The sequence below is a fragment of the Rhinopithecus bieti genome, unplaced genomic scaffold (assembly GCF_001698545.2).
Source record: "Rhinopithecus bieti isolate Rb0 unplaced genomic scaffold, ASM169854v2 scaffold_45617, whole genome shotgun sequence".
Taxonomy (NCBI): Eukaryota; Metazoa; Chordata; class Mammalia; order Primates; family Cercopithecidae; genus Rhinopithecus; species Rhinopithecus bieti.
The window spans coordinates 1,246,265-1,269,768 of NW_016819136.1; the positions used below are offsets into that span (position 1 = coordinate 1,246,265).

Below are 23,504 nucleotides of genomic sequence, written 5' to 3' on the forward strand. Positions count from 1 at the left end.
AAAATAAAAAAATAAAAAATAAAATAAAAAATAAATTAAAGGAGATTTAAACAAATGAAAAGACATCCCATGTCCATGGACTGAAAGATTTAATATTGTTAAGATAACGCAGCAGATAGAATAATGGTTCCCAGAAGATGTCTATGTCTAATCTCTAGAACCTGTGAATATGTTACCTTACATGGCAAAAAGAACTGGTAGATGTGACAAAGTTGTGAAGATTATCTTGGATTATCTACGTGGACCTAATGTAATCACAAGAATTCTTATGAAGGAGACAAAAAGGTCAAAGGCAGAAGAAGGAAATGCGACAAAGGAAGCAGAGGTTGGAAGGACATACTTTGCAGATGGAGGAAGGGGCCATGAGTCAAGAAATGCAGGCTGCCTCTAGAAGCTTGAAAGACAAGAAAATGAATACTCCCCTGGAGCCTCCAGAAGTACAGCCCTGCTGACACCTTTATTTTAGCCATATAAGGCACATTTTGATATTCTGACTCCCAGAACTGTAAGATAATAAACTTGTATTGTTTTAAACCACTAAGTCTGTGAGTTCGTTACAGCAGCAGTAGGAAACTAATATACTTGACAATACTCCTCAAATTAATCTACAAATTCAACACAATCCCTTGCAAAGTCCCAGCTGGCTTTTTCACAGAAATTGACAAACTGATCCTAAAATTCATATGAAAATGAAAGGGACCCAGAAGCCAAAACAATCCTGAAAAAAAAAGAAGAAAGTTGAAGGATTTGCAGTTTCTGATATCAAACTTATTACAAAGTTGCAGTCATCAGGATTCTGGTACTGACATAAAGACATATGGGAGTCTGAGGCAGGAGAATGGGGTAAACCCAGGAGGCAGAGCTTGCAGTGAGCCAAGATCACACCACTGCACTCCAGCCTGGGCGACAGAGCAAGACTCCGGAGATGAAAGACTGTTCTTGCTATGCGGCCACTGTTGAAAACAATTTGGAAAAAAAGTTAAACATAGAGTGTTTTCACGCTCAACAATTCCACTCCTAGCTATATATCCAGGATAATTGAAAACATATGTCCACACAAAAACTTGTACACAAATGTTCATAACGGTGTTACTCATGACAGCCAAAATGTGAAAACAACCAGAATACCCATTAAGTGCAAGCATGTCAATGAAATGTGGTATATCCGTGCAATGGAATATTATCAGCCATAAAAAGACTGAAGTACTGATGCATACTACAGCATGGATGAACCTGGAAAACATTACACTAAGTGAAAGAAACTAGACACAAAAGTTCACATATAATATGATTCATTTTTAATGAAAAGTCCAAAATAGGCAAACTTACAGAGACAGAAAGTAGATTAGTGTTTTCCAGGGGATGGGGAGTGGGGAATGGGGAGTGACTGGTCATGGGTTTGAAATTTCTTCTGGGGATGATGAAAATATTCTAGAATTCAATAGTGGTGGGAGCTACACAACTTTGTGAATGTATTTGATTGGTGTGAAAGTAATTGCCTTTTTGCCATTATTTTTGAAGGCAAAATCACAATTACTTTTGCACCAATCTAATATTAAAACTCACTAAATTAAGCACTTTAAAGGGTGAATTTTATGGTATGTGAATTACGTCTGAAAACTGATGAACGAATAAATTATGTATATGCCTGAAAGTGAAAGTGCTGGGATATATGGTAACTCTGTTTAACTTTTTGGGAAACTGACAAACTTTTTCAAAGTGACTGCACCATTTTACATTCCCACCAGCAGTGTATCAGAGTTCCAATTTCTCCATATCTAAACACATGTTGTTGTTTGTTTTGTTTTCTTTTTTTTTTTTTTTTTTTTTTTTTTTTTTTTTTTGAGACAGAGTCTCGCTCTGTCGCCCAGGCATGATCTCAGCTCACTGCAACCTCTGCCTCCTGGGTTCAGGTGATTCTCCTGCCTTAGCCTCCCAAGTAGCTGAGACTACAGGCGCCTGCCATCACACCCAGCTAATTTTTGTATTTTTAGTAGAGACGGGGTTTCACCATATTGGCCAGGCTGGTCTCGAACTCTTGACTTTGTGATCCGCCCGCCTTGTCCTCCCAAAGTGCTGGGATTACAGGCGTGTGCCATCACGCCTGGCCGCAAAGACATGTTCTGAAGAGACCCTAGTAGACAAATCTGCAACAAAATCTATAAGGAACAAATGTAAAATGCTGAGGTTTTCGCTGTCTTAGGAGCATGTGTATGTGTTTGTTTGCAGGTTTCACAGAAAATCCACTGATGGAAGCTTTGGGTCCAATGATGGTAAGAGCAATGCTTGGTTTCAATTCAAAATGATGTCTCATAGTGTGACAACATCCCATTTCATGCTTCTTTTACCTCTCTGCCTTTTGCAATTTACAAACCCTCCCTTGATTCCTATCCCACAGAGTAATCTAGCCTGCAGTTGGAAAGCAGAGCTAGTGAAAACCAATTCTATAGTTCAAGGGGTCCCAAACCCTAGGCCATGGACTGGTACTGGTCTGTGGCCTGTTAGGAGCTGGGCTGCACAGAAGGAGGTGAGTGGCAGGTGAGCGAGCATTACCACCCGAGCTCTGCCTCCTGTCAGATCAGTGACAGCATTAGATTCTCATAGGAGAGCAAACCCTGCTGTGAACCGTGCATGCGAGGGGTCTGAGTTGTGTGCTCCTTACGAGAATCTAATGCCATAACCCATCCCCACCCCTGTCTGTGGAAAAATTGTCTTTCATGAAACCAGTCCCTAAATGTTGGAGCCAAAAATGTTGGAGACTGTTGCTGCAGTTGATAATTATTGAGACGCGGAGCTCACACTAAAAACCTTTACTAGGAGTGTCCCTTGTAATCACAGACCTTTGGTCAGCCATTCATCTTTTTTAAAAGTTTCAGCTTTTCTAGGACATAATTGTTCCTACCTAATTCACACATAATTGTTCATATCCCAAAGCTGATTTGTGAACAACAGTAAGAATGTATTGTGCCAATTCTAATACAGAGTTTACTTTTCCCAAACTGAGATGGAGGCTTTTTTAAGTGTCTAGAAAACTGAAATACTTGACACTAGCAAGTATAATAAAGAGTGTCATAACTTGGGGGAATCCAGAGTAATTGACTATCCAGTGATTGTGCTACACCTTTTCCTCCACTCTGAGAGTTTGAACAAAGGAATTCAATGACCTAATCTTTTAACAAACTTGAAAATTTAAATGTCCTCATTTTGAAAACCTAAACTCAGTGTTCTTAAGTTATTCGGCCCAGAGCAAGAATTTGGTTAAAAGGAATATGCAGTGGAACTTGGTTTTAAGTCATACATAGCAGATATTTAGGTGTGTGTTTTCCACACTTAAATGAGGTCACAGAATCTTAGAAAGAGTCAAACTCACCCACTACACCCCTCCAGCAGGATGATTGCTCCCTTTGCTGGAGAGTTTGCTCCTTTTTCTTAATGTTTGTCTTCCTTAATCTCAGCATGTCTGTTTTTCCAGCCACCCAAGCACTTTGTTTTATAAACATTCAGCTGTCAGTGTAAAAGACTATAAAAGAACACCTGCTCTCATGGCTTTAAAATTCTAACTGCTCTTCTCCCTTTTAGTCATCAAATATTTAAATGAATTTGTCTGCTCTCTGGATCTCATGTTTTTTCCTACAGTGTCTCCAGGTTTTGTGATTAGTTTAGGCCTAGTTGAACTTAGGCTTACATCCAATCGATTGAATCCCGTTGGGTAGCCTCTGAATGGATAATCTGTTATTTTTTATTGTATGAGTAAAGTCATTTTATTACAACAATATGTATGAAAGGAATTATGTATTCAGACGGGTCTGCTGAACATTGAAGCATAAGTGGACAACGCTGGGACTTGAGCCAGATCATTGTCCAGGTTCAGGGAGGCTCTGAAAATTATCTAAGAGCTGGAGGTACCCTTCTGACGGTAAGCGGAAACCAATGAGTGAGCAGAAAGAGTAAAGATGCATCATTAAGATTCATGTGGGTGTAAGTAACAACAGTAACAACAACAACAAAAAAAACCTCAAACATGCTTAATCAAGAAAGAGACTCCTAGCTCTGGAAATTGAGCCAAAATATGTACTTCAGGATTGATGAGTCCAGTGGCTCTGGTCCATTTCCCTGCCATTCCCTTGGCTTCAATTTACTCCCAGGGCTGGCAGTGAGATGGGTCAAGGCTCACACCTTCACCTGACAACACCAGAGAGAAGGATCTTTTCAGAAGCCCTCAGCAACTTCTTGTGTTTTATTGGCCTAGAGTGAATCATACACTTATTGTTAAACCAGTCACTGCAAAGAACAGATTTACCTACACATCAGACAAACCTACTTTCAGAATTAAGGTTAGGTCCTCTTCTTTAAGACCAGAGTTTCTCAAACTCAATATTATTGACATTATGGGTCAGATAATTATTTGTTGTTGGGGGCTATTCCATATCTTATAGGATGTTTAATAGCATCCTTCACCTCCATGCACTAGATTCTAGGAGTTGCCCTTCCTTGGGACAACTAAAAATGCCTCCAGGCTTGGCACAGTGGCTCATACCTGTAATCCCAGCATTTGCGGAGGCAGAGGTGGGAGGATTGTTTGGGCTTAGGAGTTCGAGACCAGCCTGGGCAACATAGTGAGACTTTGTCTCTATGAAAACAAATAAACAAAATTAGGTGGGTGCGGTGGTGCACACCTGTGCTCCAGCTACTTCGGGGGCTGACGTGGGAGGATCGCTTGAGCCCAGGATGCTGGGGCTGCAGGGAGCTGAAATCGCACCACTGCACTCCAACTTAGGTGACAGAGCAAGACCATGTCTCGGGAAAAAAATGCCTCCAGACATTGCCAAATGTCTTTTTGGGGGCAAAACTGTTTCCCCATCTCCCCCTGTTTGAGAACCATGGACCTAAACACATGAGGACACCTAAATAAGAAGCCAGCTTAGGTAGGAAGTAGGGAATAGGAATGTTCACCACAAAGGGCTTTGAAATAGGAAGAAAACAAGGAACCTTTGTAATGTAGAGAGGCCACAGGGAATGATGGTATCGCCCCCGATGTCATGACCACTGGAGAGTCAAGACCTAGACGCTTAAACCAAGAGCAGAAGACAAGCTCTGCCCAAGGGAAGAACCAGAGACTTTTTTAGGCATCTCAAACAGAGCATCGAGAAACCAGCCAGGAGCAAGAGACAGAGGCAAGTAAGGACCATATGTGGAAGCTAATAAGAGACATTCAGGGAAGAAACAAGGATACAGAAATGTCTTTCTCTCCCAAGGCCAGGATCAGCGTGACCATGGGGCACAGGAAGTTCAATAGAGCTCAGAGTTACAGGAAATGCCTTGGGTGCTTATGTCCAGAGAAAATGCTAGAAGCAGCTTCTGAAAGGGGAAGAGGATCCCACTAGACTTAATATGGTGTCTGCCCACATCATTGTGGAGCTAGATATCTATGGAACTTAGCCTAATGCTTTCACCTTAGACGTGACTAAAGTGGAAGAAATGGAATCAGGTCCCTACAGGTTGCCAAATTGGTGGCAGCTCTTTTGGAGTTAGGAAGGATGCACTCAGAAAATCTGTGGGCTACTCTGCATTTGTTTTTCTTTGATATGTCTGCAGTCATTTGATTAAGCTGTATGTGAAAATCTCGATGTTGGCTCCAACTATACTAAAAAGCAAAAGAATGTATTTCATATTTCGTTTGATGAAGAAGATTAGACCCTGGAGCCTGAGTCAGATGGAAATAGTGTTGGCAAAGAGCTGCTCCAGGGGACTTGAAGGGACTTTTTTACTGTACTATGAATGACTGGACCCTGCATTGTCTAATCATCACCTAATACCAAAGACAGGGCATCTGTGAGAATCTTAGAGAATCTAAGAAAGGCTCTGTGCTGTAAAAACGTTTCTTCCACTGGCTTTATCAGAGAGAAACCCCACATTTCACATAATTGTTAAAGAGCCTCTACAGAAATTCAGTTACCAACTGAGAAAAATAATGAAGCCTCCTCAATAGGCCTCTGGGACCCCTTGAGTTGCCACCAGGAGCTGGGGGTGCAGCAGAAGAGGAGGTTACTTTCTCAAATGCAAGAGCTTGACAAGCCTAATCGGTTGTAGATTTAAGAACCATATGGCCAACCCAATCCTTCCCTGGATAGAGCCATTACTGAACCAGCCTCTTAGCCAAAAGCAAGATCTGGTGGAGATAAGACAAGGAGAGTGTGGAACGTGGAGGACTCAAGGAACACAGGCCGTTTAGTGGCCAGGGGTCTCAAATTCTATTCCTACATCTCTACTCTTCTTTTTCCAGTTTTCTTGTTCAACTTTTTCTTCTAGAGGAATTTTACTTTTACATCCATCTGCAAAGATGATGGTTTTCTTCATTTTTTCTTCAACTATTGAAACAAAACGTGACACTAAGTTGGAATAGGTAGGAAATTGGCATAAAAATAAAATTTGGGCCGGGCATGGTGGCTCACACCTGTAATCCCAACACTCTGGGAGGCTGAGGCCGGGGGATTGCCCACAGTCAGGAGATTGAGACCATCCTGGCCAACATGGTGAAACCCCATCTCTACTAAAATACAAAATATTAGCCCCGTGTGGTGGCGTGTGCCTGTAGTCCCAGCTACTCAGGAGGCTGAGGCAGGGGAATTGCCTGAACCCGGGAAGCAGAGGTTGCAATGAGCTGAGATCGTGCCACTGCACTCCAGCCTGGCGACAGAGCGAGACTCCATCTCAAAAAATAAAATAAAAATAAAAATAAAAAATAATCATGCAGCTAGTTCCCATCATTTCTGACTCCCTCTTCAGCTTCCAACCTGTTAAGTCTTCAGAGACAGAATGGGACAAGGCAACTATAAATATGAAGTCCTTGAAAGACGCAAACATGCTCAAAATGAAATGAAAATTTTCTCCTCACATAGGGCGTTTAACATAAAAAGCAAGTGTGCAAGCATATCCTGTTCTATGTCAGTGAAGTAGACAGACGCAGGGGGCTCAAGCTCAGAGAAACATATATCAAAACAAGTTTCCTCATTCGGATGAGATCATTCACAATCGTATGTATCTGCTATTTCCAGCCAGAACATCTTGGTCTGTCCTATAAGCTGATATTTTATGTTGAATTCTGCTTTCTATATACTATACAGTTAAATATAGATATGGTTTGCCTTCCCAGACCATACTTGATGTCTAGAAGGAAATGCCTTGGTTTTTGCATTCTTAAAAGGCTTTAGACATAAGCAAAATGAAAAGAATACTGTTATCCCATGTTGGCCAATCTCATATTTAAATGGTGCGTATAAAAGTCCACAGAGTGAAAACACTTTTGCATGCTGGCAATGGCACTGCACATGAAAATCTTGGTGCTCCTGTCCGTCACAGAACCCATGATGTTGCAGCTGCCTCAAAATGAACAGAGCCAGCAACAACATCAAAACCAGATCGTGCTCAGTGATGAGCTGGAGCAGAAAACAGAAATCAGTGATTCATTAAAGTCTGAACAGACCTACACAGCTGGCTTTGTCTTTTTAGTGAATTTGTCACCTAACAAAACAGTGATTGTTTTTGTTTGTTCACTTGCTTTGATTTTAGTTTTGGTTTTGTTTTCTTTTGATTACACACACACAGAGAACATTGGCTCCCACGAACCATTTCGACCTCCTGCTACAACTGAACTCCAGCATTTTCCTACACACACTTCTACTTCCCATATCAGAGGACTTCCAGTGACACCAAAATGCACTATGTGCACGTAATATCAAAACATCATGTTGTACATCCTAATATATACAATTAAAAAATCTTTTTGTATAAAAACAAGTAAGTTTTCACTGAGACCAATACAATGAATTACTATCCATCCCCTATCTGAGTGACTGGGCAAATTACTTGATCTCTCAGCATCTCCCTTTTATCATCTTTAAAACATATGGTAATATTATATGATAAAATATATGGTAAAATATATGATAATATTCTCAGCATTTTGTGATTTTAGTGTCATTCTTCATTTACTATTTGCACACTTAATAATTTTCAAAATTACATTTTAAAGAAGGGACATAGGTTAGTGACTTAAAATAAGGAGCTTGGACCAGGCATGGTGACTCACACCTGTAATCCCAGCACTTTGGGAGGCCAAGGCTGGAGGATTCTTGAGTCAAGGAGTTGGAGGCCAGTCTGGTCAACCTAGGGAGATTCTGTCTCTACACTTGAGTCAAGGAGTTGGAGATCAGCCTGGTCAACCTAGGCAGTTTCCGTCTCTACAGATAATTTCTGAAAAATTAGCCAGGTATGGTGACATGACCCCATGGTCCCAGCTACTCAAGAGGCTGAGGCAGGAGGATCGCCTGAGCCTGGTGGTTGAGGCTACAGTGCGCCGTGATTGTGCCACCGCACTCCAGTCTGGGCAACAGCATGAGACCCAGTCTCAAGAAATAAATAAGTAAAATAAAATAAGGAGCTTGAAAAGAGAAAAATGTGAAAGATACTGAGGGTGATGTAAAAGACCTACAACATTATCTAGGAATAAGAGCAACCCAGGGGTTCCATGAGACTCCCTGCAATGAACTAAACAGAAAGAAGATGCAGCATGACCCACACCAATGGGTAATCACTGGCAGGCAGCAGCTTCCAATCTAAAAAGCGAAAGCTGTGCTTTTTTAAAATGTGACTTTATTACAGTGGAGATGCAAATGAGCCTCAATCTCTTTGCTCTTCAAAAGGTATTCTTGAGCACTATATGAAAGTAACATATTTACTACCAATTGTTCTTATTTGAAGGAAAATTCCTGTGTTTTCAGTTAAAAAGATAAGTTTTGTCTAATATATACACAACAGAAGGTTATTAAGCAGGATATGCTGCCATTTGCAACAGTATGCCTTCCATGGAAAAACATGGAGGATGTCATGCTAAGTGGAATACACCAGACACAGAAAGAAAAGTACTACAGGGTCTCTCTTATATGTGGAATATTTTAAAAAGTAAAATACATAGAAATAGCGATTAGAACAGTGGGTACCAGGTACAGGGAGTGGGAGGAAATTAGGAGCTGTAAGTCAAAAGGTACAAATCTGCAGGTAGGTAGGATGAATAAGTCTAGTATACAGTAGGAAGACTATATATAGTTAATAATATTGCATTCTATATTGAAAATTTGTGAAGAGAGTAGATTTTAGGTGCTCTTATAACAACAAAGAAGAGGGAACTATGGAAAGTGATGGATATGTTAATTTCCTTAGCTATAGCAATCATTTCACTATGTGCACGTAATATCAAAACATCATGTTGTGCATCTTAATATATACAATTAAAAATCATTTTTTAGGCCAAGCATGGTGGCTCACACCTGTAATCCCAGCACTTTGGGAGGCCAAGGCAAGCCGATCACTTGAGGTGAGGAGTTCAAGACGAGCCTGGCCAACATGGTGGAACCCCATCTCCACTAAAAATACAAAAATTAGCCAGGTGTGGTGATGTGCACCTGTAGTCCCAGCTACTCAGGAGACTGAGGCAGGAGAATCGCTTGAACCTGGGAGGCAGAAGTTGCAGTGAGCCAAGATCACACCACTGCACTCCAGCCTGGACGACAAAGTGAGACCCCGTCCCAAGAAATCATAATAATTTTTTTATAAAAAGAAAGTAAGGTTTCACTGAGATCAATACAATGAAACACTATCCGTCCACTCTCTGAGTGACTGGGCAAATTACATGACCTCTCAGAATCTCCCTTTTATCATCTTTAAAATTGTGAGAATAATATTATCAACCTCCTAGGGTTGTTGAAAATTTAAAAGAGTAAATTCCTGGAAAGAATTTTAAAGACTGTCCTACACAGTAAGTCTGCAATAAACATCAGTCAGTAGTAATAGAGGTAGTACTGTAGCAGCAGCAGTAGCAGCTGTAGCAGCAAAGCTCTATGTTGTAACTATGGCCAAATCTGTTCTAAGTCCAAAAGAGTCAGGCAGACTGCACACAACATCTTCACGTGGCACTGTTACTGTGCTCAAACGATTTGATCTCTCATACTTAAGAGTCTGAAGGTAACCTGTTTCTTTGACTTGAAGTTGGATGAAAAACATAGATTGTATTGATGACATGTTACATACTTATGGGTTAGCCCAAGAAAGGCCAGGTAACACCTAGTTTCTCTAAATAAGAAGAAATTTATGAGGGGATCTCCAGGCCTAGTAACAGTGCCAGGAAGCATGCATTCTGAGGGCCAAAGTCTGCATTTTGAAGGCCAAGATCTGTGTGCTAAGGGCCCTGGGAACCGCTGAGGCTGCCAAAAATGCTGCATTAGCCAAAAGCCTTGCTGTCCAGCAGAGCCAACTCTTGGCTAAACCACCAAAGAAGAAAAGAAATTGGGTCTCCAAGGCCATTGCATTAGTCCTTAAAATTAAAGTATAAACTCAAAACCTTTACCCAGGTTTTGGACTTACACTTTAATTATTTTCTTTACGGGGAAATTAATGGACACATAAAAAATTTAAAATATGATAAAAACCTACAAAGTTGGCTTACAAAACTGAATATTTTTATTGACCACCAATGGAAATGATGGCTGTGTTTCAGTAGAACTTACACGTAAATACTGAAATTTGAATTTCATATAATTTTTACCTGACATGAAACATTATGCTTCTTTGGATTTGTTCCCCAATCACTTAAAGGTTTAAAAACCAGTCTTAGTTGAAGAGCCATACGGAAACAGGTGGCAGGCTAGATTTGGCAGATGGGTCATAGTTTTGGTGACTCCTGTATTAATGTAAAAAGAAAATCAAACTTAAAATAATGTGGCCTGATGATTCAAGCTACTGAGAATAGTGTTGTTTTGTTTTAGCAACTGGACGTAAAGTGTTTGCCTCTTCACTTTTTTTAACAGGCTCTGGAAATATGGTGGCATCTCATCCCATTGCTGCCAGCACACCCGAAGGGAGCAATTATGGAACAATAGGTATGTCCTACCAGGTCTGTTCATGAAAATGTTTCCTAGTTCTCCAGAGAATATGATAGAAAGGCATTCCAGCCACTAATAACTGGGGATGTGGGCAAAGCAGTTATCCTATGAGATTGTCTTTTATTTATAAGATGAGTCGGTTGGAGGTTTGGAAGCTTCCTCCCAGCTCTAACTTTCTCCAGTTCCGTTGTTCCGTTTCTTGGATCTGCTAGTCCCAGTTGGGCAGAATTCCTTCAATGTTTGCCATCTAATACTAAGGCCCTCTAGGGACTTTTTCATATCCAGCCTGGATTTAGGGCATGAAAGATGTGTCCCAGGGAGCCTGACGTCAATTGACCAGTTGTTTCATACTCAGGTTTCAGTGGAGTAAGGGGCGATCAGAAGACTGAGGCAGTGCTGCAGGTGAACATGGCTGTAGCCTACCAACCCTTCATTTTGGCTAACTTCATAATTGAACCTGCTGACTGCCACCCAGTCGTTCAAATGGCAAACCCAATGTTCCTTAAGTGGTCTGAAAAGAATGGAATCCTAGACCTGTCTTGTTAGAGTAGAAGCGCATTGAGCTGCCTGCCCTTCCATATTGCTTGTGGACCTATGAATGATGCTCCTTAAAATGTCAGTGTAGAGGGACTGGGAATCCTGTCTTCCTGCCCTATCATTCTGTAACTTTGAGAAGCATGTGGGCTCAGTGCAGGCTACTTATTTTTAGTTCTGTAAGAACAGGATTTTTTAAAAACCATCTGAACAGAAGAAATAAAGCGGAAGGTAAGCTCAGCTCATGTGCTCATCAAGCTGCACAAATCTCCATCTGCTCTGGGAAACATTCATGGGAACAGAGGGATTCTTCTTCCTGAGAATGTTGTTTTCATTATATAATCATAGATATGGCATGTGGGTGATTTCTGTGTACAAATACTTTACCCATGAGAAACGTATAGCTGTTAGATATGTGTGAGCTCACACATATATGCAATAGATGCTATACATAGCTGTGTGCATGTGTATGTGTATATATTTATGTTCATATTTTAACATATGAAACATGAAATATAAGTACAATTTATTTTTGTATCCAAATAGTTAACAGAGCAGATGCCCTTAGATTCTAATATGTGTTCAGTCCTGAAGATAGACAAGTTAAATATAAAAATAGGAGGAGAGGAAAAATAAAAGTCCATTGAGAAGGAATAGAGAGAAAGAACAGGTCTTGTGAATAAGGAGTTCATTTGGATCAACATAGTATTTGCTAGAATGAGTCTGCACCGTGCTTTTTGCATAGAGGAATGGGCTCCATAGGATCTCCATGGCTTTTGAAGGCAGATGAGTTGTCTCTGTTTCAGATGAGTCAAGCTCCAGTCCTGGAAGGCAGATGTCCTCCCCCGATGTTGGGCCACCAGGCCAGTCAGACACAGACAGCTCCGTGGAGGAGAGCGACTTTGACACCATGCCAGACATTGAGAGTGATAAAAACATCATCCGGACCAAGGTACCCACTCTGCCTCGCCGTACTCTTTGAGAGGGCAGAAAGTTTGGCAGTAGAATAAATTTCAGCAGTACCTCAGTTTCCTTTATTTTGTTTCCTTCAGGGAAAGTCACATTTCCCAGAAGGCTTAAATCAAATGTACCTACAGACTAAAAGCAATACTCTGTTAATTACCACTTGTTTTCTCGAGGAAGAAAGTGAGCACATTAAAGAGAACAGAGCATTAATATGCTCTTAAGGTCTGAAGTGGCTGACCGTGGACAATAGAGGAGGCAGGGATCCAACCAGATGGAAGAAGAGATTCATTTGAGGGGTGTACTGGGGAAGGCTCCCCGGTTCTGTGCATATCATCTTTCAGGAGGAAAGCTCATTTCTTTCTGGCTTGTAATTATTATTTTGTGTCATATCCAGCAAAAGATATGAAGGTGAAATGCACAGTGTCAGCCCTATGTAGTTCAAGAACCACACAGCAGACAGCTCTGAAAGCTAGAAAATCAATTCTTGACATGTAAGAAGCACTCAAGACTTCCAATAAGTTGCCCACATCGGCCAATCCTTAATATTCCAAGGAAAATACTAGGATTTTTATTAAGGTATCATGGGAAAAACAACATTAAAAGAAAAGTCTTAAATAATTGTAATCAAGAAATTTGATTTACTTAATCAAATTTAGTAAATTTGAATAACTGTATCCCTTGAAATTTTTTTTTTTTTTTTTTTTTTTTTGAGACAGAGCCTGGCTCTGTCACCCAGGCTGGAGTGCGGGGGCGTGATCTTGGCTCACTGCAAGCTCCGCCTCCTGGGTTCACGCCATTCTCCTGCCTCAGCCTCCTGAGTAGCTGGGACTACAGGCGCCCGCCACCACGGCCGGCTAATTTTTTGTAGTTTTAGTAGAGACGGGGTTTCACCGTGTTAGCCAGGATGGTCTTGATCTCCTGACCTCGTGATCCGCCCACCTCAGCCTCCCAAAGTGTTGAGATTACAGGAGTGAGCCACCGCACCCAGCCCCCTTGAATAATTTTAACAATTTTAATTTAAATTGAGACATGTGTTAAGTTTGCCTTTGTATCTCATGCATAAACAGCTGAGTACAGTTTTGCATTCTCTTTTTATTTGGCATTCCAGATGTTCCTTTACCTGTCCGATTTGTCCAGGAAGGACCGGAGAATTGTCAGCAAAAAATATAAAATTTATTTTTGGTAAGTAGCTGACCAGCAGGACCATGGTTCCCTTAAATAAACATAAAGTTTTTTCTGTAAGAGCCACAACCACTTAGACACAAGGTTTTAGTGTTTAATGAGGCACAGGCGTAGGGGATGATGTTACCAGCCAACTATCCGTAGACCTGAGATGGCCACACACATGGACTCAGCCTCCCTCCCAGCCAAGAGGCTGAGCTGCCTTGCAAGAAATCTCTCCCCTCAGAAACCCTCAAGCTGAATATTGTACTTTTGTGACAGCTCCTCATCTTATTTTCTCTTGAAGGATGCCCTTTAACTTGCATACAGATCTTAGAAGGAAATAAGGGACAATGGGGCCACATGAAGTTTCATAGCAGGACCAGCAGTTTGGAAACCACACCCCTTTCATGTGATCCGTCATTCATTACTCATTACAGTTGTTAGATGTTCAATCTAACAACAGCCTAAAGAGACAGTCCCTCATAAATGATGTGGTTAAACCAGAAGCAGGTATTACTTACACTGTTTTACAAATGGTTGTAAGAAAAGAAAGAAAAAAGAAACCCTAATATTTGTTGGGTACCAATCATTAACCTTTTTAAAAAATACGTTTCAGTTAGTATTGTCAGCTTTTGCCTCTGCAACCTAACTAAAAGTATCCAAGGGAAGCTTTTCTTTACTTCTTTAATTTCCCTTTAGACAGGATACTGTGTACCAAATGCCCCAATGCAAGAGAGGGGAGAGAACGACTAGAGAAACAGGAACCACATAATCAGCTTCTGGTTATTTTTGCAAGTTAATTATGGACTTACGGGGTGGAAGCATTCTTTTAAAAATATTAACCAAAGACTCTACTGTTCATTTGAAAATAACTATTTCTGGTTCTTTCTGCCTCCATAGGAACATCATCACCATCGCTGTGTTTTACGCACTGCCCGTGATCCAGCTGGTCATTACCTACCAGACAGTAAGTGTTGCCCCAGCCCCAGAATCCCCGCTTGCTTTCTGCAGGGAGAGTCTCCACTGTGGCTGACAGAGAGAGGTACAACTTAGGATCCATTCAAGAATTTCCCATTGGGGTTCCAATTGGAATTCACGATTGCTTCCTCTTTCTTTTTTTTTTTTTTTAAGACTGAGTCTCACTCTGTCACCCTGGCTGGAGTGCAATAGCACGATGTCGGCTCACTGCAATCTCTGCCTCCCAGATTCAAGCAATTCTCCTGCCTTGGCCTCCCGAGTAACTGGGATTACAGGCATGTGCCACCATGCCCAGCTAAATTTTTTGTGTATTTTTAGTAGAGGCAGGGTTTCACCATGTTGCCCAGGCTGATCTCAAACTCCTGACCTCAGGTGATCCGCCTGCTTCAGCCTCCCAAAGTACTGGGATTACAGGCATGAGCCACGGCACCCAGCCCATTTGCTTCATTTTTAACTGATCTTTCAATCTAGTTCCCAATTGTTTTATCACAAAGGGAGCTGCAATCTCTTGTATTATTTTGTCTACCAGTCTGAAATTCTTACCTTGCGCTCATTCAGTCATGATATCTATCAACTGCATCTGTTACTTAACACTCTGAGCTTTCTGATCATTATGGGATAATGAGTAGAGTAAATAAAGTTCCAGACCAAAACAAAGGAACCTGGTAGCTAATCTAGCCTGTGCCTTCCCGTTGAAGGAAAATATTTTTTTGTAAAATTAAAAACAGCTTCGTGGCTTGGCATGGTGGCTCACGTCTGTAATCCCAGAACTTTGGGAGGCCTAGGCAGGTGGATTGCCTGAGCTCAGGAGTTTGAGACCAGCCTGGGCAGCATGACAAAACCGTGTCTCTACCAAAAATACAAAAATATTAGCTGAGTGGTGTCATGCACCTGTGGTCCCAGCTACTCAGGAGGCTGAAGTGGGAGGATTGCTTAAGCCTAGGAGGTGGAGATTGCAGTAAGCTGAGATTGCAGTAAGGTGAGATTGCGCCACTGCACTCCAGCCTGAGTGACAGAGTGAGACCATGTCTCAAGAACAAAAGAAAGAAAGAAAGGAAAGAAAGAAAGAGAGAAAGAAAGAAAGAAAGAGAGAAAGAAAGAGAGAGAGAGAGAGAGAGAAAGAGAGAGAGAGAGAGAAAGAAAGAAAGAAAGAAAGAAAGAAAGAAAGAAAGAAAGAAAGAGCTTCATAAAACTAACAAAATATTACAGTAAAAGAAAATGTAAAATAAAACAAACATTTTTTAAGCAAAATAATATGAAAGTAGTTTGAGAATCCTCATTCCTCCATAGAATCCTAGGCCAAGGTCACTTAAATTACCTTCTATAGAATTTATTACACAGAAAGCCCATTTACAATAGCACAAAGCTGAAGTTGTTTCTAATGCAGTGGCCCTCAGACTTTGCTGTGAATTAAGGTCACCTGGGAAGCTTGTACAAATCCCAGTGTCCCAGTTGTACCCCATCCCAATTAGATCAGAGCCTCTGAGGGTATAGCCAGGCATCTGTAGTGTCTAAACCCCCAGTGATTCCAACATACAGCCAAGTTTGTGTGTTAATGATCTAATAATAGTTAGCCAATTGCATACTTATTATGTAATGAGAACAAGGACTTCACGAGGTTTGAGCACCACTGTTTATAATCTAAATCTCTGCATACTTTGGGGGACTGTCAGAAGATACACCTGGACTGTGGTTTGGGAAAGTTCTTGACAGAGATGGTGATAAATAGGGAAAACTGAACACACATCTCCTTGTGTCTACCTCATGTTTACCATTTCCACCCAGAGGATGGGACAGCTCTATATACCCTCTGCATTAACCTGGAAAATAGACATAGTGTGACAGTCCGGAAACGTCCCAATGTTAACATTTCATAGTCCTTTCATCATGATAACAAAGGAAACGCATTTGGGTGAATTCCACCTTGGGGCTGCGTAAGGGGGTACACAGAATATTCCCATTCAAAGCAAGATGGTAACTTTTTCGGAAAAAAGCACCTGTGCTGTGTAAGGTGGCAGATAATGGCCCATCTGTGCAGAGGAGCACTGGTTACATTGTAAACTAGTGACAGTGCATCTCCCTGAGCCCTGTCTGCTCTTTGTGACTTCCGGCTGGGGCACAGAGGACGGAGGAAAACCACATTTCCTCTTCTCACTCTTGATTTTACAGGTGGTAAATGTCACTGGCAACCAGGACATCTGTTACTACAACTTCCTCTGTGCTCACCCCTTGGGCGTCCTGAGGTAAACCTAGTCCTCTGGTTGCCCACGAGGCATTTAGAGATGCCTTTCTGTCTAATGTTGTGATTTCAGTTTTAAAATACTAAAACAACTGTGGGAAACGACCCTATTCAAGGGTAAAAAGGAACTAAACCAAGAAGTTGAGACGAGGTATGCTCCTCTCATTCCCGTATATGGTTCTCAGGAAACATTCCTAAGCATGCTAAGATGAGGGCAGTGACATTTTTTAAAATGTCAGATCTCTAGCTGTGGTGGCATTTGTTCACAGGCATGAGCTGGCAGCCTATTGTCTCATTCGATCCATTAAACAACCTCATGAGACAGACATTACTACAATTCCTATTTTTAGATGAAGGCAGGTGAGGACTTGCTGAAGGTCCCTCAGCTGCTACCTAGCGCAGGACACAAACCCAGCCCTGTGGCCTCCCAGGCCATGCTCTAGCCACCAGAACTTGGTGACGTGGAAGAAGCATTGCCTGGGAGTTGGGAGTCTGGCTTCTTGCTCCAGAGCTGAACCAGCATTCGTTTCCTCAAATAAAGCTGCTGGCTATGATTGGCTGACACTTATCTGAAATTCACAATTAGAGAGCTGAACATCGACACTTACGTGGGTCCACCTGTGAGAACTCACTCTCACAGTGTAGCTGAAACACTTGCCCGTCTTTGAAGCAGCTGTCCTTCCCAGGACTCATACTATACAAATGCCATCGGGACATGAGAGGATGGGAGGGTGTTAGGAAGCCAAGCAGGCGCTCTTGAGAGGAAACAGACACATTGTCACAGGCTAAGTAAGCATCATAAAATGAAGGAGTTATGTTAAAGAGGATTTCTAATGCTTTTCTGATCCTGAAACCTTATGGAAAGGTTAATGGAAAACACTGATGCTGAATTCGTTCATTCCTTCATGCATCATGTATTCTCTGGTCCCTTTGATGGTCTTGACTCTCTCATGGCCTCTCACTCATCCCTGTAGTGCCTTCAACAACATTCTCAGCAATCTGGGCCACGTGCTTCTGGGCTTCCTCTTCCTGCTGATAGTCTTGTGCCGGGACATCCTCCATCGGAGAGCCCTAGAAGCCAAGGACCTCTTTGCTATGGTGAGGAGAGAGTGGGTGGGAGCTAGGGAGGGTTATGGATCCAAACAGGATCTGCAAAGGAGTGGGACATCTGGCTTGATGGTGTGATGAGTTATTATGTGTAACAAACTGCATGAGACCAGAAGCATAGGCTTCCAGATTAGTGACGTGGTGGATATGGCACTATTTAATATCTATTGACCACCCTTTCTCCTTTTGCAGGAGTACGGGATTCCCAAACACTTTGGTCTCTTCTATGCTATGGGCATTGCATTGATGATGGAAGGGGTGCTCAGTGCTTGCTACCATGTCTGCCCTAATTATTCCAACTTCCAATTCGGTAATTAGAATTTATATCTACTATACAGATTTGAATCATGAGTCTCATCCTGGAACCCTCCCCAAAAATGTCAAAGTCATGCTTGCAAGGATCAAATGGCATTTTATGTGAGCTGAGGTGGAGGACCTCCACACAGAGCATGATCTAATTGAGCAGTGAGACTGCTTTGGGATGAAAGTTATGGAGAACCCAATTTATATTGGATTGAACAATAAGGACATCCAGATGTAGAAAGGGCTTATGGTTGATTTATCTGGTGTCTCTGCCTTCATTTCTCTGTGATCTCTTTGATTGTACTAAGCCTGTTTGTTGGTTTTATCCTCAGGCTATCTTCCCTGATGGTGGCAAAGTAACTATAGCAGCCCCCGTCTTCATAGCTCCAACCAACAATTCCAGAGGCGGCAAGCTGGGTTCCAGGAGCCTTCCATTAAGAGCGAGGAAGCTGTTTTTTGAGAAAGCCACAGATAACATCCTTTCACACCTCAGTAGCTTAAACAGTCATGAGCCCATTTTTTTTTGACAGCATCTGGCTCTGTCGCCTGGGCTGGAGTGCAGTGGCATGATCTGAGCTCACTGCAATCTCTGCCTCAAGGGTTCAAGTGACCCTCCTTCCTCAGCCTCCCTAGTAGCTGGGACTACTGGTGCACACCACCATGCCCAGATAATTTTTGCATTTTTTTGGTAGAGATGGGGTTTCACCATGTTGGCCAGGCTGGTCTCAAACTCCTAACCTCAGGTGATCTGCCTGCCTCTGCCTCCCAAAGTGCTGAGATTACAGGTGTGAGCCACCACACCCAGCCCCATGAGCCCATTCTTGAATCATTCTCTAAGCGCTGGTTAGCTCAGACCCAGGTTGCTTCACCAATCAGCAAAAAAGGTGGGACTGTCTTTAGATCAATCAGCCCTGTCCCTGGAGCCAAAGGTGGGATTAGCTTTCCTGAAGCAAAGGGGCTGAGACAGTGTGCATTTCTGAATTGAAAGCGGATAGATACTGAGTTAGTATTGAGATGCTGTTAAGAAGGAGGAAGGGAAGAGCTGATGCTGTCTAGCAAGTAATGACGCCCTCCATGCTCAAGGATGAGGATTTTTTTAAACGGTCATTTAATGTTTGTGCTCCGGCTTCTGGTTGTGAACTCTGAGCACCACAGAACTCTGTCATATTTAATTTTTTTAAATTAGAAAACATTTTCAATAGAGAAAACTACAGAGAATGGTATCATTCACCACTCAGAATGAACAAATGTCAACACTTTTAAATATTTGCCTAGATCTGCTTTTTAGAGAATAAAGCACTGTGATAAAGTTGAGGTCCTGTTTTGACGCACTTTCAAACTTAATCTCCTCCTTCCTGCCCTAAAGGCAATAACCATGATTAATTTGATATTTACCTTTCTGGATTTTGTAATTTTTCTATATTTGTAGCAAATTAATAGTAGTTTATCATTCTGTGTTCTGCAGCCTTTTTTTATTCAAGAATATGTTTTCAAGATTTATCAATATTATATCAAGGACATGTAGTTCACTCATTTTTAAGGGTTGTCATATTGTATAACAAAAAGTATCACATTTCTCAATTCCTCTATTGAACAGCATTTAGATGTTGCCCATATTTTGCTATTATAGATAATACTACAATGAGCATCCTTCATATGTCTCTTTGTATGTATGTAAGAGAAGTTCCTTGGGATACCTAGAAGTATAATTTTTTAGTTACTTGGTCTGTGCACCTTCTATTTTACCAAAAACTGACAAATTTCTCTCCAAAGCATTAATTCCCACTCCCAATAGCTGTGTGAGACTTCCCGTTCCCCAGATCATCACTAACATTTGTTACTGTCAGACATTTAAAGTTCTTACCAAGTTTTTGAGTAATATGGAGGCATTGCATTGTTGTCTTAATTTGCATTTCTACAATTCTAATGCAGTAAGCTACATTTTATTTCTGGCTATTTTCCATCACTGGGCTATAAAGCTATAAATGTGCAGTAATCAATGTGGTTATATTTTAGGGTGCTGAGAACGACCTCCCACACCCATCTGGGGCTCATTTTATGGTCACACTGCCTACACTATCACCATTAGGAATTCTTTTGTTATTGCTGTTGAATACCAGTGTCTAAAACGCAAGGGAGGATAGTTGTTTGTTTATCGTATCAGACACTCTTCTTCCATGAAAGAGGAGTTATTTATTTATTATATCAGATGGTTTTTTTTCTGTGAACTAAAGTGCAGCCTTAGAGAGGTTTAGAAGTGGAGTACGTGGAATCTGCCTAGAGAATGTTCAAGGAGGCTGACATGTTAAAGGTCTCCACACAGTCTGCAGGTAGCAAATAGTCCATGGATTGAAGTGAGGGGTACTCAGAGGCTGAAGAAGAATCTAGAAAATATCATTTGTCTGTCACCTACTGAATCCTGATCGTCTGGCTCCTCCTTTGGGTCCTCAGACACCTCCTTCATGTACATGATAGCTGGTCTGTGCATGCTGAAGCTCTATCAGACCCGCCACCCAGACATCAATGCCAGCGCCTACTCTGCCTACGCCTCCTTCGCTGTGGTCATCATGGTCACCGTCCTTGGAGTGGTGCGTCCCCCACCTTCTTCCACCTGGCTCTCAAAAAGTGCCCCCCTAGATTCAATAAACAAACAACAATCAAGTGAACGGGTTTGAATTAACCAAAATCCTCAGTTCATGACACACTTTTATCATTGGCCTGCTCATGGCATAGTTTTATTTAGTTATTTAGTTTTTTGTTGTTGTTGTTTTTTTTTTTTTTTTTTTCAGACAGAGTCTTGCTCTATCACCAGGCTGCAATACAGTGGTGTGATCTCAGCTCACTGCAACCTCCACCTCTCGGGTTCAAGCAATTCTCCTGCCTCAGCCTCCTGAATAGCTGTGCCTACAGGCATGCACCACCACGCCCGGCTAATTTTTGTATTTTTAGTAGAGACGGGGTGTCACCATGTTGGTCAGGCTGGTCTCGAACTCCTGACCTCGTGATCCGCCTGCCTCAGCCTCCCAAACTGCTGGGATTACAGGCATAAGCCGCTGTACCCGGCCTTGTTGGTTATTTTTAATCATGTATTAGGCACCTGTAAAACCACCACAGGATAATTTTAATATAAAGCTAGACCTGGCTCATGTGAAAATGGAATAGGGGTATTTAAGCTGACTGGAGAGACTGACTCGAAAAAACAGAAACCACTTTCTAAATATGCATGGGCAACACGTGTTGGCTGTTTTGGTTATCTGAAGTGCGTTCGCGCCCACTTTAGACCTGTTATCTCTTCACCATTGCTATTCAGCTGCCCCTCCTATTTCTCTTTTCCATTTTCATTTGGTCCCTTAACCTTTTTTTCTTTTTTTCTGTCCCATGGGAGTAAGATTTGTGGGAGTTTCCAGAGGGGGAGAAAAACAGAATGCACACACAGCTGTTTTTGACTCCTTACACATACAGGAGAGAGGATGATTTTGATGAGTTTTCTAGGGAAAGCCCCAGACGAAGATAACTTCCATCTTTACTCCTAGGTATTTGGAAAAAATGATGTGTGGTTCTGGGTCATCTTCTCTGCAATCCACGTTCTGGCCTCACTAGCCCTCAGCACCCAGATATATTATATGGGCCGTTTCAAGATAGGTGAGTCACCTGTTAATTCTCTACTAAACCCCCGAATCAACTTCAATGAAAAATCAGACATTGCCTTTACTTATGCTGAATGAAAGTGTTACTGGTCACCATGAACAAATGCTCTGGATTCTATGCCACTTTTAATAACATATATTCTCTCCAAGAGCTTCTTCTCCCTTATAGGATAGTGATAAGTTATTACCACTAGTTCTATTTTCAGCTGAGAAACTAAGGTTTGCCACACCTCAGAGAGGAGGTATACCTCCAACCCTTGGTTGAAAACACTTTGCAGTCTGCCAAACTTTGACTTGTATTTAGAAAATGGTATGATCATCATACCACTAGTTCCACCTAGAGGAACATTTTTCAGTTTGCGGAATTCAAAGGGAGCATTTCTCTAACCATGCTAAATGGTTGTCAAGAATGAATTATATATTTTCAGATTCTAGGGCTGGAACTTTTGAGACCAACTTGCCAATCTTAGAGGCAGGATACCTGCTGAGCTCCCTCCAACTCATCAGAGAGCATTGCATGTTCTACAGAAATCACCTTGTGATATGCTGTTGGTCAGTCATCATACAAGAAAACAGATTCAAGTGGTTTTAGAGCATTTAAATTTAAAAAAATCATTTTAAGTTACGGGAAGTCAGACTTAAATATCCTTTTGTCTATTTCAAGGAAAATTATTATATGTAAACATAGGCAAATCTCTGATATTAACAAAGCCCGGAACAAAAGTCCAAATAAAACCCTGCACAGCTTATGTGTAAGAACATCAAAGTCATAAAGTGGACTAAAAAGCTATTAAATACATGAAAGGAGAGAGGGAGGGAGGGAAAAATATACCTCCACTGCAACTTAGAAGGCCTAGGTTCAAATTTAAAATTCTTGGTTCCTCAAAGAACACTTTTTTCTACCTCTGGTTGTGTCTTAAGGAGTCTCACAGGTATGCATGTGGCACCTTTGCCCAACATCCGATGTTCATTCACATACCCCACAAATAGCCACCACTTGGCCATTCCCTGCCCCTAGAGGTATGCCTTAGTGGTGCCATCTGCCCTCAGGAGGATAGACAAGGGAAGGGGGCTAAGCAGGCCCTAGAGCAGGCTCGGAGCCTTCTGGGCAGGTAGACACTTCTGGCACCCTGGAGTTCAGAATTTCAAGAAGGAAAAGAGGAGTCCTTTGGCCCTGCAGACTCCTCACTCATGAGGGAATAAGGCCTCTAAAATATGGGACCCTCTTGTCCAGGTCTAAGAGCAATTCTAAATAAATGAATGGCTTTAAGACTAGAAGACCGAATAGAGCAATTGCTCGTTTTCAAAGGTTAGTTCTTTTTCCCTGGTCAGTAGATTTGCCTCTGGCATGAACATAGCCAGCATACCTCCAAATCTCCCAGTTACTTGAGCCAGTTGTGTAGAACATTTGGCAGGGCACGCTGGTCATGCTCCTCCACCAGACAGAAGGTAAGTGAAGTCATACAAACTAAACTTTCAAAAGGAAAATAATTCGGAACATTATTGTTCTGGTTTCTTCCAGAGTTGGAAAAATAAACGTGAGTGCAGATGTACGCAGTGGAGTGACCACTAATGCACAGAGGAGCTTTCATATATTTATACCACCTTTACCTTATGCAGTTTTACAAT

At 41.7% G+C, this 23,504-nt stretch overlaps 1 protein-coding gene across 6 annotated transcripts in view; it reads left to right on the forward strand.

Annotated features, from left to right (window-relative positions):
- The window catches only part of SIDT1 (SID1 transmembrane family member 1), a 92,598-nt gene that overhangs the window by 54,853 nt on the left and 14,241 nt on the right, over positions 1-23,504 (forward strand). For 5 of the 6 annotated variants that reach the window (XM_017858596.1, XM_017858597.1, XM_017858598.1 and 2 more), the window contains 10 exons: positions 2,230-2,273; positions 10,863-10,934; positions 12,278-12,423; positions 13,546-13,619; positions 14,502-14,568; positions 16,749-16,822; positions 17,793-17,916; positions 18,118-18,235; positions 20,680-20,816; positions 21,762-21,870. In XM_017858596.1, the coding sequence (XP_017714085.1) occupies positions 2,230-2,273; positions 10,863-10,934; positions 12,278-12,423; positions 13,546-13,619; positions 14,502-14,568; positions 16,749-16,822; positions 17,793-17,916; positions 18,118-18,235; positions 20,680-20,816; positions 21,762-21,870 (965 nt within the window). The remainder of the gene's footprint in view (positions 1-2,229; positions 2,274-10,862; positions 10,935-12,277; positions 12,424-13,545; positions 13,620-14,501; positions 14,569-16,748; positions 16,823-17,792; positions 17,917-18,117; positions 18,236-20,679; positions 20,817-21,761; positions 21,871-23,504) is intronic. The other variant, XM_017858600.1, reaches the window with a different exon arrangement.